Here is a 15,691-nt window from a genome sequence, read left to right as displayed (position 1 = left end):
CTCTCCCTGAACAGAAACAAGACAGATTATTGACTGCCATCTGGAAAGATGGATGCTGTGGCCCTCGGAGTCTATTAATATTTGATGCTGATGGATGTGAGCTGGCAGCCTGAGTTATTAATGGAGTTTGGTTCCTTGGACCTCACCCTCAATCCATGGGGGAGAATTAAACATAACAAGAATTGGATGCCCAAAGCTCTCGGGGTGCTGGGAAGGGCTGTCAGTTCCAGCAGAAATGGGTGTTTCTGCTTACACGCATGGAAAGTCATAGGTGGGGCTGCTTAGGTCACTGCCACCATTCATTCCAGTGTAAAGGAGACTTTTAGGGTCCCAGGAATTGTATCTTCCATCCTCTATCCTTGCCATGTTGGGGTGCTCCCCCCAGGTCTGGATTTCCAACAAGAGGCTCTGTGGTGGTAATTTCTGAGCAGGGGTGAGGTGTGGGACACCCCGTGCTTGGTGGCACTGAGGTGGCCTCTCCCAGGCTGGGGTGATGCAGAGCAGAGAGCAGGAACCTGCTGCTCCACACAGAGCAGGGCATTTCCCACAGCTGGCCCTGAGCCCACATTCCCTAAAGAGATTTCCCATTGTTTATGTTAAAGTCAGATTTGACCCCTGAAATTAGAAATAATCCAGTGGATTGATTTAGGGGTATATTTTGATAAGCTGGCTCCTGTAAGTGAAAATATTGAAAATGAAACACCTTTGAAACTTTGCAAAGTCCATATGGGTCATTCTGATTGGGAACACAGAGATGGAAAAGACCAAGTTATTTATAGCTCAATTTCTTAATACAGCTTTAACATTTCCAGGGGTATATATTTGATTGAATTAGCTACTCCTTCCTAGCATAGATACCACATCCAGGCATTGCACTATCCTCATTAACCTCCCAATCTTAATAGAAAAAAAAAAAGAATAATCAACATAAGGAGCACAGCTGTTGATTAATTTTACTAAATAGGATAGAAACATAAAGTACCATATTGCAAGAGTGAAGATTCAATACACACAATTTAAAATCAGTTTATTAGAATATATAACTCATTAACAGCTGGATGCATACACTGCAGCATTATCCACTTGGGCAGGTGGTGAGAGGGAGGTGGAATTTACATATCTTTAACAGTACCTGAATGCATTTCATTTCAGAGGTCATTCTCCCAAATCAAGTTCAAAATGTTAATAACAAGGTGTGCATTTATAATTAATAAAATCTTAGAGCCAGTGGTATAGTTCAAGAGCATTTTCCTCTTATGTAATTAAGAAGTTAAGTGTATTTGGCAGTTGTCACTCAGAGAGCTCTGAAGATCTCAATTGTCAAACCTGGGGATAGAAATCTCATTAAACCAGGTATTTTTTTTTTCAGTTAAGGTTTGTTTGCAAAGTACATGAGTGGATGGTGGGCAGCCAGAATGCCCAGCTCTGTCAGTCCATAAAGCCAAGGACATTAAAGTAAATGCCAACACTCAAAGGCTTGGAATAAACAGCCTGATGTTCACCTTGTGACAATCACAGAATCTTTAAGGTTGGAAAAGTGCTCAGAGACCACCAAATCCAACCATCAACCAGCACCACCACTGTGTTCACCGCTAAATCATGTCCTCAAGTGACACATCCCCATGGTTTTTTAAGATTTCAGGAATGGTGATTCCACCACTTCCCTGGGCAGCTTGTTCCAATGCTGGACAGCCCTTCCTGTGAAGAAATTTTCCCTAATATCCAATCTAAACCTCCCCTAGTGCAACTTGAGGCCATTTCCTCACCTGATTATCCTGTCTCTTGTTACCTGAGAGAAGAGACTGACACCCACCTCACTACAAGCCCTTTTCAGGGAGTTGTATCCCTTTTCTTTGGGATAATCCAAAGTGATTACAGAAAACCAGTGAATCGACTCCAGTTGTGCCTGGCCAGGGAACACTGCCCCCAGCACCAGCTGCTCTGTGGTCACAGAACATCAGCTGAGACACTGGAAATCCTGCTGCTGCCTCCAGCCCTGGCCCAGATGGTGTTTTAGAGGTGTCAGGATGTGGGAATGTGGTTTTGGGGTGATTGATGGTTGGACTGGATGATCTTCAGTCTCTCCTAACCCTGATGATTCTGTGGTTGGTTAATGTGATTCCCTAAGGGGTATTTTAACTCCACATCACTCTGTTCTCCTTTCCTTTTCAAAGGAATTTTCTTTTCCTTCTGGATCACTAGTTCAAATCCAGATAAGGTCAGTCGTCATAGAAATTATTAGCAGTACCAGCAGTTCTGTGTAGTACATGAAATGAGTTGGGAGTTTCATTCACACAGGATAAGAGTTCCTAAGTGGCACTAATTGGCTGTCTAATTGTCACACACAGGAGAAAGGCAAAGGATTGATTAGGCGTGGAGACTGAATGCCCCTCTGCCAGCCCGGGCTCCTGGAGCTCATTCCATAGGCATGCTGGCAGGGTAATGAGGGGCAGCCTGCTTTGGATTTTCTGGCTGTCAAGGCAGCATCTTTTCCTGCCAGGCCTTTCCAGGGGCACTTGTTTTACTCCACCAAGGTCAAAGATAGCATCTTTTACAAACAGTGCCTTCATTCAAAAATCAGAAACTTGCAGGATTTACTTGTGAGCAGAATATTTTAACTGTTTCCTTTCCTTCCCCCCTGAAACAAAGTTTTTCTGAAAGGTCTAAAATAGGATGAGTCACACTGGTGTGAGGCAGAATTGCTCCAGCAAAGCAGGTGGGAGTTTATGGTGCTCAGAAATCTGTTCATATTTCCTTGTGCTGTCTGGGTGTCTGCTGTGTGATATACAGGCTCCTGGAGGTACTTGTCACAGCATAGGGAAGCTGACATGGTGCACATTTCACTCCTGATAAATGGATCCTCCTATCAAACAGTGAAGCCTCTCACCTACAAAAATACATTTTGACCAACATCTTTTCCCCTGAGCTATGGCACAGGTTACACCGTGCAATGGAGTTACTTTTTAACTTGTAGTAGGCTCACTTTCCCTGCATGGAACTAAATTATTTAAGTTTGACTCACTGAAGTAGTAAATTTAGGAGCTAATTTGCAATGTGAAAGTCAGGATTACACACAGAGGAAAAGGAAACCCAAATACCTTGTATATGTTAATGTGTAGACCCAGCTGTGGGACTCAGTAAGTTTACTAAGGCTTAAACCTCAATTAGTGAGGTTAAACCACAACTGCTTTAAACCTTATTGTGCTCACATTTTAATTCCCTTGTTGTATCAGATGAACAGTATTAGTAAGAACTGTGTCTATCCTTTCACCACACAAGATGATCAGTGTATGCAGCACATCAGAATGCAGTGTTAGAGCATTTTGTATTTCTGTAAAATATAAGTATTTATTCCCCTTTCCCTCCTTTTGCCCACACCTAGAGCAGAATTAGGACAGAGACCACGTTCCTGTGTTCTGCTGTGTGCCTCCTGTCTCTGCCATACACATCACTCCTGTTCTGCTTTTTCCTAAAGTCACAATCTCATGCAAATTAATTGAAAACAAATGCAGGTACCAGCTACACATCAAAAAGGTCTGATGCACCTGCCACGTCGTTTTCCTCTCTGCCAATCTGTGGAAGATGAGCATGTACGAGACCCTTTAGGTTTTTAACAACCCTATTCTTAGAATATATTTTCCAAGAACCGCAGAGCAATCTCTGCACGGTTTCAGACTGTATATTTTGTGATTAGTGCTTCGTAAGTGATGTTTTGCTTAATGATCTAACATCTGCTCTAGGAGGTTTGTTTTTGTAACTTCCCCACCTCCTGCTGAATGAATGCCAGAAACTTGTCCCTTTCCTCCAAGTCAATCAAAGCACTAATTGCATCATAATCATGGGAAGCAGCGGTGACTGCTCGAGTGCTGAAGACTCAGCAATCAACTCACAACACTCTGCTCACTGTTCAGAGAGAGAAAGCTTCCCTGTGCCGAGCTGGGAATTTCCTGCATGCCACATTTCTTCAGCTGACTCTGACTTTTCTGGCTTGCAGGGAGATGACTGCACCATTCCCTGCGTGGCAGGGACCTACGGAACCAATTGCTCGTCGGTTTGTAACTGCAAGAACGATGGCACTTGTTCCCCTGTGGATGGGCTGTGCTACTGCAAGGAAGGTAAACAAAATTCACATTTGACAAGTCCCTGCCATCAATGCCTGTCCACTTTGAAAGTCAGGAACTTAACTATTTTCTTGTCCTCCCAAGTATCCCAGCTCAACAGGGGCTGGACTGCAAGGCCAGTCTCTGCCCTGAACAGGGGCCAGACTTCTCTGCTCTGCTACAGAAATGTCTCACAGAACTGGGTGTGGGGGCAGAAGCACTGCTCCTCTCCAGGGGAAATGCAGAACAGTCCTCTGGCTGCTGGGTTTTTAGGCCTTTGCTGCCCTGTTTCTCCCAGATCCCAAAGCCACTGGGCACAGGAGTGGAGGCAGCTTCCTACCTGTGTGTCCTGCAGCCCCTGGCACTGGGCTGTGCCTGGCCTTGGTCATCCTCATCAGCCCTGACCTGACTCCTGCCTGCCCACCTCCACCTTGGGCTGGTCTCATTCCTGCTGCCCTGGGCTCCTGGCTCATTCCAGCTGCCAGCCCTGCCCTTGGGCCCTGGCTCTCTGCCCTTGCTGCCATCCTCAGCTGCTCATCCTCCTGTACCCTGACATGGTGACACCTCAGCCTTGTGCAGGTGTCCTCTGTCTCCTGAGCTAGCACAGGGTTTAGGTTGTGGCTCTCATTTATTTGGGGAGATAAGAAGTCTTGCCTGCTCCAAGGTGACTGACATCTTTTCTTCCCACATGTGTCTCTAATTCCCTCCTGGACATGGTGGTGAGCACATCCCATGGATCCAGTAACCACCTGAGAATTCCTCACTGCTTCATGGCACAGCAGCTCTTCTGTTCCCCCAAAATCCCAACATGAGCTATGCCTGTATGACATACATAAGCCCTAAAACAGAAGTGAGGCAAATAACAATAAAATCTGGCATTTCAAACATGAATTAATGGAACACTGTAGAACCCCATTTAATGAGGGTGTATAAACCATGAGTTACTGCTCAACTCCATGACACAGAGCTGCAGTGTAATGAAAGTCATTGCGCTCCTGGTAGTTAAGATTTGAGCCTTAATGGCTAGAAATTATGGCATTGGTCTTATTTTAAGTGTAATAGCTGCTTTATATCTTTATATTAAATAGCATTCTCAGAAAAAAAAAAAAAAGTCGGAAACAGGCAGCATCACATGAAGTCCTGTGGGTCAGAAGGTCTCCAGCCTGACAGACAGGGACTGTACTCGCAGTTCCCAGAAAGGCATCAGACACCTAAATCTGGTTACAGCAAACACTGTGGTACCTCCATCTGTGTGTAGAGATGCTGGGAGATGGAGCTGGGAGGTCACAGTGAAAGGGTCAGTCTTTGACCCCAAGTTAGTCTTAATTTACACCAAGGAAATGCTCCTAGAAACAAAGAGCTGCAGCGTGCCAGCTGCCTGCCTTGCTGTTTTCATGAAAACATCTCAGATTCTGTTCCTCCCTTGTTTCCTCAGGGTGGCAAGGAGTGGATTGCTCTATTCCCTGTTCCAGTGGAAGCTGGGGTCTGAACTGTAACCAGACGTGTTCCTGCAGCAATGGAGCGTCCTGCAGGCCAGCTGATGGCTTCTGCCTCTGCTCCCCAGGATGGCAGGGGGACTTCTGTGACCAGCCTTGTCCTGTGAGTGCAAATAACAATTTGGGGTGCTCTTGCACCCCTGTAAATCACAGTCCCCATAGCTCTGCTGAACAGAGAGCAGGGGAGGATCTCAATTTGTCTGTGGTGTCTGAGGAAATCAAGTGCAAATAACAGATTGGGGTTCTAGCAGTCAACTGGATGTATTAGACTTTGCATTGTATTTTATCAGAGCTATTGCTGTGTTATCTGCGTTTTCTTGAACGTCATTTTTTAAAGTGATTCCTCATTTGGTTCTGTATAGAAACATTAGGCACTGAGTTTCTGTCTTCTCTGTATGTTAATTTAAAAAATGCAACTCAGCATTAAGAGGGACATGATAGATGATTTTGCACATTTCAGAAGAAAAAGCTGATCACTGAGAGGCTTTTTATTTACATTTTTGAAGGATGGAACATATGGCCTTAATTGCAGTGAGCGTTGTGACTGCAACCACGCGGATGGGTGCGATCCTGTCACCGGGTACTGCTGCTGCCTTGCAGGCTGGACAGGTAAAACCAGCAATTCCTTTTGTAAACCTTGGGGGTTTGGTTCATTTTGGGGTTTGGGGGGTTATGTTGGTTTGTTTTGCTTTGCTTGTGCATCAGTTATAGCCCTGCACTTGTGACTGCAAACTTCTAAATAATGGATTGAGACAAGATCAGCTGAACTTGCCCATATTTAAATCACTCATGATGATGACAATAATTGGCATTCATTAAATTTGTATTCAGATGAGTTGAAGATGGCTCCAAACCTGCAGCCAGATGTTAGCCTTCTGTAAAAGCATCCTCAGGAGGGATGCAGATCATCCATAATCCTGCAGAGTTTTTCTCCTTGAGCTGCCCTTTCCACAGGGGTGCAGTTGTGGGATGGTAAATCCCAGGACCATCATACCTGGGATGCAGACAGGGCATTTCTGATGAGTCATTACAGCTGCTCCATCATACAAAACTCAGAGTTTTCCCATTTTCCAATGGTTCTCATCACAGAGTAGTTGCAGAAAGCAGATTAATGCTGGTTTGACAGAGCTGTTGTGACTACACAGCTACAGAGAGGAATATTCACTGAAGTTGGAGAGTCTCGGCTGGAGTTCTCAGTACAATTAGACCTGCACTTGACTCCACACTGATGTTCTCTTTCCAGCTTTTGACAGCAATAGGGGGCAAGTTATTGACCCAACCATTTCACACTTTGCTGCCTAAAATGCTGGCTAATCTCTCTCTGCTCTCTGCTGAGGCCCTGGGTGGAAATAAAGTTCTGTTCCATATACTGCAAAACCACCAGTGGCACTGACAGTCAAAATGCATTTATATTAACAGCAAGTCATTTGGAAAATTTAATTGTTTTTCAAACAAGTACAAGTTGGAAGGATGCATGGAGCAAGGCAAGCTGATCAGGCAGCCAACATTTGGGATAGTGTCACCTTTCCCATTGATTTATGCCTTAAACCCACACATGCCTTCTGTTTCTGATGGAGAGGACATCCCCCAGCAGCCCAGCTCCCAGGAGCATGAAGCAAAAGCAATGAAATTATGCCTAAAACATACAATGGAAATAATCTTTAAAGAATTAAATAAAATGTAAAAATACTAAGTTCTACATACTGTGTACAACAAAGCTACTTTTCTAAGATACTGGACATGTAACCCTGGAAAGGACATTTTTCCCCCAAGAAAATCCATTTTATAAGCTCACTTGCATCCCCTCCTTCATTCTCTCGCCTTCCTCACTGGCTGGGCAGCATTTATCTTTCTCTGAACCTCCTTGCCATCAATATATCCATCTATCAGGCTTTAAAACTCTACTGTTCATTACTTATGATCAGCAGACAAACAGCTGGTGAATATCCCTGTAGTCACTCTGAGCTTCTTCAAGGGAAAAAATGGCTTTTAAAAGTAGAGTAATTTGAAGAGAGATATTTATATACACCTATTCTAAAAGTTTATTACACATCTTCTGGATGTAGCATTCCAGAGGAAACTGCAGGGACTGACCTTTGCAGGCAATGCAGATTGAAGGTGTGGCTTTTTCTCAAAGGCATTTGCAGCAAATACTTTGTGCTTACTCCCATGCACATCTGTAAATGCCCATCAAATGCAGATACTAATTAATTAAAGGTAAGAATAATTTCTGATGTCCTTGTTTGAATTTCCATATTGAGCAAGGTAAGTGTATATTAACTTGGAGGGGGTTTGCTGCAGCCTAAGCACTTTATCCATCAGTGTGCTCCTGCAGTTCTGGAATTCTTTTCTCCAGGATCACATTTCAGGGAGGAAAATATTATATCCATATTTGAGACCAGGTTGGAGTTGAAATGGTAACAGGGCTCTGTAAGGTGGAGATGTTGATAGACAGAACCAACATGTGTTTTGTCAATTCTGTTCCAATGTTTTTTCCACTTGGCTTGGCACCAGACACAAGGATAAATTCTGCTCCTACCAGTTTGAAAGTATGTCATTTAAGAAACTCTTCAGCTAGATAATTATATTTTCATATGAAGGAGTATGGCATCAGTGAAAGATTAATCTTATCTGCAGTTGTTGTGAACTGGGCCATGATGTGTATTGCGGTGCATTTTATTAATATGAGGTGATAAATAATTCAGGCTGAAATGTTTGCTTTCTGATTTTGGTACTAATTAGGCATGGCCTGAAAAATATCAGAAAAGTTCAGGATCATGGAACCTCTGAAGGTTCTCCTGCCCACTCACACCAAACAGAGAATTCACGTGGCTTTCTGATCCTAATAGCCACAAAACTTCATCTGAAACAGCATATTCTATATGTTCATCCCAGACGTGGGACTCCCTCTTGATGTCTGTGTTTTATGTAAAGATCAAGGGGAAGATTGAACCCATTTTCTTTAAAGTGGTTTCAAGATGTTACTGATATAAACCTTCAGGGACTGCTAGATGGTAAGAGCATGGAGAAGGACTGGCAAAAGAAGGAAAAAGTCATGTCCAGAGTAGCACACAACGTAAGGTAATGGCACTCTACCATCCTTTTATTATGTCATGAGTGCCACGCAAGACAATTACTCAGGACGATGACCTTCTGTGGATACCAGCTGGGGGAAGGTAATTTTCAGGAGCTGAGTGTCCCTGGCAGATGGGAAGATGATGAAGAGATCCCCACGTCTCAAGCAGGAGATCACAAAGCTGTGCAAACCAGCTGGGTGCATGAATGAGCACAGAGGCAGCAAGCTGCTCCGAGCCATGCACATCCCCTCCCTGTCAGCTCCTGGGGAATTGCACACGTGCAGCCAGAGGCAGGGGCTGGATCAGCTCTGGGGATGGTTGTGCCTGGTGTCACTGCTGCAAATCACCAGCCAAGTGGCACGTGGTGCCACCAATGGCTTTGGAGATAGCTCAGCAAGAACAAAAGCCCAAAACAACAGTGGCAAAATGCTCTCATGTGGTAAAAACAAAATGAAGCGTGTTGAAATGTTGGCCAAAATCAGAACTGTAACCTGTTGATGCCATGCAGAGCTGAATTTCCCTCCACAGGAAGGAAATGGGGGATGCAGTGACACTGAGGGCTCAGCCCTGCATTGGATGGAGTTCTCCAGGTTGGACATGTATAACTTTGTGTATAAATAGTACCCTGGAAATCCAAAAAAGAGGTGCTTATATCTAGTGCTGGGTTAAAAAGGGAAGTTCTTGCTCACAGAAAACCAAGTCTTGATTGTTCAGGATGTTGTTTAAGGATTAATAAGGATCTCTTTCTCCACCTTTGCTGTGCATTTTGGGTACAGACACTTCTGTGCTTGCAGCTCTGTGTGTGTGCACAGGTCCCTTAGAGCTCCCTACACACCAGACATTTGTGGAAGAGGTGTTATTTTATGTACACTCAGGTTGAAATCAAAATGCTCAGTGCTAATTACATTTGGTTAATTAGGGGTCCTGCACACACTGAATCCACAGAGGGAATGGAAACACAGAAATTATGCATGGTAGAGCAGCTCCTGCAAGTCCTTTGCAAGCAAACAGGTCCTGGAGAAGCAGGATGAGTCTCACCTGTCCCAGGTGCAACCTCCTCTCCTGGATGCTCAAGGGACAATGACAAGGTTATAAATTTCAGTTAGGCTCCTCTTAATTACTATCATCTGAAAGTGGACAGGAAAGGACCAGCTGCCCTGGTGGCCTTGCTGGGTGAGCAGGATGACAGTGCTGCTGTGCCAGATGTAGTGCTGAGGCTCTGGAGATGACAGCTCCAGCTGCATCACCTGTGGGGATGCAGGATGAACTTCAAACCCCCTCAGCTTGGTCCCAGCTCAGGCAGCTGCTGGCAGCAGGTTTTGTGCCAAAAATGGCTTCCTCACAGATTCCAGCTGGTTGAAACTGTGTAGCCTTTAGCTGCTTCCCTCACGACATCCCTCAATAATTAAATTAAAGCTGCTGGCTGTCCTCTGATTTCTGGAGGTGCTTGACCAGAGCCAGGTAAGGCTCCCTGGGAAGACAGACCCAGGTGTGCCCATCCTGCCCCCAAGACCTGAGTCCATCCATTTTCCCACTCCCTGACTGACCACAGAAGCAGAGCCACAGGCCTGGCTGCTCCTCATGCTGAGCTCTGCTCCTCCCTGAGATGAGCCCATGTGCTCCAGGCTAATTGTGGCAGTGAGTGTTTTGTTACCCTTTCAGCTCTTGCACTGGGTTTAAATGGGAAGTGATCTGCAGGGGGATATATTCCACTCCTCTAAATGCTAAGGTCAGTTAAAATCCTGTTTATCTGAATTCCTTTAATCTGAAATGCTGTCTTATCTGCATCTTGTTCTGCCTTTTTTCTTGTGTGGTGCTCTGGTTTTGCAGAGCTGCTGTGGCGATGGTATCGCAGCTCCCCACTGAGCTGGGGTACCCAGAGGCTTCTCTCAGTATCCAAAGCCAAAGTTTATTCACTATATTTTAACATCCCAAAGATGTGTGGGGAAAATTAGCCTGGTGCTGTAGATATGAGATGGGAAACATAAAAGTGTGTATCCCGTAGTTAATCATAAAAGAAGCCCATATAGATTTTCCTTAATTAATCAGGATGGCAAACACAGGTATGCAAATGATGCTTGCTGCTGAGGAACAAACATCTTTTTACCTTGGTGCTTTTCTCCTTCAGGCTTCATTCCTGGCTCGTAAGAGCAGCCTCCCTCTTTGCTGTTACAGGAAATCAAAATACACATTTCACTGTCCTTTACAACCTCAGTAACTGTCCCACGTTGCCAGAACACAAGCCCTGGTGGTCTCTGCTCGTGTCCAGCTGCAGCACAGTGGCTGTGGGAGTCTGGAGCTGCAGGATTTCCACCTGGGGGGTGTGAGGGAGGGATGGGCTCAGGAGGTGCTGCTGGGCAGCTCCAAGGGACGAGGCTGCAGGGCTGGGAACATTTGCAGGCTGGCAGTGACATCTGCACTGTCACTCAAACACAGAAACATGTTTCTGGCCTCCTGTGGACACATTAATTCAGGAAAACTGATAAGCCTGTTACTCAAGGGAAAGCCTTTTTGAATTTTAAAGGAGCAGTGACCACTTTGAGGGGAGCTCTAAGGTATTTTTAACTTCACTTTCTCTGAGTTCTTTGCAAGGAGGTGAAAAATCCATGAAAGAAAAACCCCACCCTTTCTATAAAGTACATTTTGTTGGTATTTATATGACTTTTCTTTCATTGCAGCTGTATCCAATTTATAATCTTAGAGCCAGATCCTGTCCTCAGCTGTACTGGGTTGAAGCCTAAATAATTCTCTTGTCATTAGTAGATCAACCTCACCTATGTGATGGTAAAACTGGGAGCTGGTTTTCCATGCCTATTTAAAACCAGAAAAAAATCTAGGGATTGTTTCATGCACCTGCAGCTTTTTAGCTAAAGATCCAGAGCGTTTTAGAATTCACAATGTCATGGGTTGACTTTTTTTTCCCCATCAGATTGTTTCGTACCATTGGTTTGTAAGAGAGAGCCTAAAATACCAGAATGGAGCAATAGTAAGTTCCTATTAAACATGCATTTTCTAGATGTCTAGTCCCATTATCTACACCATATTTTGCATTTATCACTTCTGGCAGTCTTATCCCAGATTTTTAAATTAATAATTTATTTCTGTGATTATTCTGTATCCTTACATTAGGTTTAAATGGACAGGGAAACTAGACATTTCTAGAGTCAGTCTAAAATGGTGCATTTTAGCCTCTCTCCTGGCCTCTGCCCTTCCAGTGTGAAAATCTTTTCCATATGAAAGGTGTGCTTACTCTCTGGATTCGACAAGTGCCCTTTAGTCTATGAATGTAAGATAAGCTTATTAGAAATTAGCTTTAATTTTTCATTGACTTAATTTCAAGTGAGTTGATAAGATTTTAATGTCAGGCTGTGCTTAAAAATTCTCTCTTTGACAGAAACCTTTAAGGATGGTTCCTGCTGATATAGGGCTAATTTTCAAAAATATGAATTCTGAAGTTATATCAAAGATTTCATTGATGTCCTGACATTAATTATGTCCGTGCCTTCCTTGGCAGGTATCTGGGGGGCTCCTGATTTTCATCTGACTGAGGTTTAGTTGTGTTTGTCCTGTGACAGATTTTGTATATATTTCACCTTTTGTGAAATCAGTTGGATTTTTGCCACTCCTTCAGTGGGAGTTGGATCAGACCCTCAGACTATAATTAGCAGCTGCAGTGAGGCTACTGCTAAACTTCAGCATGTATGCAAATCATTGCAGTAATAAGCTTATAAACACAGAAGATACACAAGTTTGTTTATCTTTGTATTTATTTTTGGGTTTAATTTTGCTTAATAAAGGACAGCTTTTAAATTTCTGAGAGAAGATAGAGCTTGGATGGCATCCTGGGTGATGCTAATTTAATGGGCTTTAAAAACATGGGACTTGACGTTAGAGGTACCCAACCCTTTTCCATTTTAATGTGGAGACATTCTATATATAAGCCTGGCCGTGTACAATAGTCACCTATAAATAAATGTGGGTGAGAAGTGGGGAAAAATTATTTGTGCACATTTCAGCAGACTAAATCCTGGCTGCTGGCATGCTGGGTGTGAAAGGAGGAGAGGGAAGAGTGCTCAGCAAACAGCCTGCAAGCTAAAATGAGGCGTGGATATACATTTTTATATTTATATAGTGGAGAGAGACTGTTTACAAGAGCAGGTAGTGACAGGTCAGGGGGGAGTGGCTTCACACTGCCAGACAGTCGGGTTAGATTGGATATTTTAAAAAGTAGAAATATTCTTTATGCTGCCTTTGCTGTGAGGGTGGGCAGGCCCTGGCACAGGTGCCCAGAGCAGCTGTGGCTGCCTCTGGATCCCTGGCAGTGCCCAAGGCCAGGCTGGACAGGGCTTGGAGCAGCCTGGGACAGGGGGAGGTGTCCCTGCCATGGCAGGGGGTGGAATGGGATGATCTTTAATGTCCCTTCCAGCCCAAACCATCCACAGTTCTATAATACATTATGTTATTCATGAAAGAATTCTCATTGAAAAATGTTGTAAACATCTTCCTTCCCCTCCCACACCAAGGAGAAAGGGTGGAATTTCAACATCATTGACCACAAAAGGCTGTGGTTGTGCCCCAGCTCTTGCTCAGCTGTTCTTCACTCATGGTTTCGTTCAGGAGCTTGAACATTTGCAGCAGGAAAACAACCCAGCTTTTCCCAGTTACCAGGTCCTCCTGTTTGCCTGATGGTCTGCTCACATCTTCCCCAGCTTTCTCTTCCCTCCTGGCCTGGAACTGTTCCCAGCATTTGAGAAATAGGAAAGCTCTGAAGATGAAGCAGGGCTGTGCAGGGCTTGACTCCTTTTAGCCCCATTTTCTGCAGGTCTGCCCTGCCTGCTCAGGGCAACTCTTCCCCTGCAGGAGTGCACCCTGGAGAATACCCTGGAGCAAAGGGAACCAGATCATCCTTAATTTTAGCAAACATTTTGACTTACCTAATTTCTTGTGAGGTAGGTCTCTTGCCTCAGAAGCTTTTATTGCATAAATTCCCCAGGTTGGGTGATTCATACCTGGAGATTTCTCTAGATAATTAAAAATAGGGGTAGGATTAGAGCTCCACAGAGGTGCATTAGGCTCTAAGTGTATTACTTTCAGAAAAACACTTACATTAATGGGTGCATAAATCGCCCCTGCACAGCTGAGAGAAGGGACAATTTAGAATTTTTCACTGGCTGAAGGGAAGGGCTTATTCTTCATTATTTAGGACCAGATCATGGAGCTTTCATTTAGACTGATGGGCTGTTATACTCAGGAGTTGGCTCTCTGAATCCACTGGTGAAAGATGCTCAGCAAGAGAAGGAAGGGCTCCATGGCACCAATTTGGGGAAAAAAATAATTGAAAAAAGCATTTGAGAGCACCACAGAAGTTCATAGATAATGTGAGTGTGGTTGCTGTTCTCTGCTGAGTAGTTTCACTATATAAAAACAAAAATAGCTTATTTGCAGACTAGATGAGCAGCCATCAATTCTTAATGTTTCCATTTAATTTTATGAGAGATCCCTTTATGTTTCCTTCTATCTGCTGCCCTCCCCACACTGATTTTCTCATTCTTCAGCATTCTTAAATGCTGAGCTGTCAGGAATTGTGCTGTGGTGCTTCTGACTGGCTCTGAGTCAAATACTTCAGGGCTTGCCTCAGGTAGGAATAAATATAAAGATGCAAAAAGTGATAGAAAAGCATCAAGAATTCTTTGTGAACTCTTGTCCATGCTCTGTGATAGCCCCTCTGAGCAGCTGATCCACAGCTTGGACAGTTCTTCCTTGTGCTCTTAGTGAATTGTCTTTTCCCTTTTAGAGACTGAAGCAGAATAGTCTCTGCTTAGGAAAGCACACGGACCTAACCTCAAATACAATTTAAATAGAATTTACAAGAACAGAAGTGTAACAGCAATGAGAGTATCAGGGAAAGACAAGAGAATAAGGTTAAAGAAAACATGAATGTGTGACTATAGAAGCCATTATCAGAAATAAATGTACCAATCAGGAGGCCAAGGCAGGATTCAGGGTGACCTGGGTGGCCTCTGGCTCTGCCCCTGGCACGGCCACCTGGGCTGGGTGGGGGCTGCTGCCAGTGGGATCACTGCAGGTGGGACAGAGACCAGAGAGAGGGTCTCACATCTTCCCCAGGGAGCAGCCTGCTGCAGAGCTCACACACACTGAGACATTCCCACAGTGCTCCCAGTACCTGAACTCCCTGCTGGCCCACCCCAAGCAGCCTTGCAGCAGCAGCTGGAGGGTGTGTGCTGTGCTGGGTGCCTGTCAGCAGGCACAAACCACCACTGAGGATCCATCCTGCCAGAGACACGAGCCACCAGCATTCCACATCAAAGCCAAGCGTGACTCACCAAACCTCGGGCCTCCACAGCATTGCCTGCATAAATCCAGTGCCTATTTTTGCATAAAAAGCAGCTCTTTCCAAAGCTATTCAAATGCCAGAAATAAGAGATTATTATGACTTCATGTCATGTTGAAAGACAGGTGGAGGAGAGCACAATGTTTGTGTTGGATTCAAATGTCTGCTGAAATCATTCCTGTCATTCCTAATTGATGTTGCATCTGTCTTTAGATTGGGACTATTGAGGGGAAAAAAAAGCTGAAGATCTTATTCAGAGAAATAATTACAGTTATACACTGGTAGATGTAAAATTAAAGTACTTGGGGGGGAGGGAACTACATCCTATAATTTATCAAATTCCTACGTCCCTGAAAAATAATTAGATCCTGGGCAGTGTGCAGGCATTGCTGCAGAGGCTACTGTCAGGGGGATAGCAGTGGTCAAAACCAGGCCACTGGTTCTCATTTATTCCATCCATTTTTGCTCTTTTATTGTGTTTGGAGTATTAGTTTCCAACTATCCAGAGACACAGCAGAGAAACAATGGCAGTTTTATTAAGAGCCAGAGACGTAATCCCCAAGCACGAGTGCAATTGCAGAAGTTGGAGAGGGAAAAAAGGGAGTTCTACTTATGTCTGGCTTTCAGGAATTTTCCCCTCCAAAGTCCTTCAGCATGATGTAGTAA

At 44.3% G+C, this 15,691-nt stretch overlaps 1 protein-coding gene across 20 annotated transcripts in view; it reads left to right on the top strand.

The window, feature by feature from the left end:
* Positions 1–15,691, top strand: part of MEGF11 (multiple EGF like domains 11) — a 271,786-nt gene that overhangs the window by 213,731 nt on the left and 42,364 nt on the right. For all 20 annotated transcript variants that reach the window (XM_053988365.1, XM_053988361.1, XM_053988362.1 and 17 more), the window contains 3 exons: positions 3,995–4,115; positions 5,536–5,699; positions 6,103–6,205. In XM_053988365.1, coding sequence (XP_053844340.1) covers positions 3,995–4,115; positions 5,536–5,699; positions 6,103–6,205 — 388 coding nt within the window. The remainder of the gene's footprint in view (positions 1–3,994; positions 4,116–5,535; positions 5,700–6,102; positions 6,206–15,691) is intronic.

This window comes from Vidua macroura, chromosome 12 (genome assembly GCF_024509145.1).
Source record: "Vidua macroura isolate BioBank_ID:100142 chromosome 12, ASM2450914v1, whole genome shotgun sequence".
In the NCBI taxonomy this organism is placed as follows: domain Eukaryota; kingdom Metazoa; phylum Chordata; class Aves; order Passeriformes; family Viduidae; genus Vidua; species Vidua macroura.
This window is presented reverse-complemented; position numbering and strand designations above follow the sequence as displayed.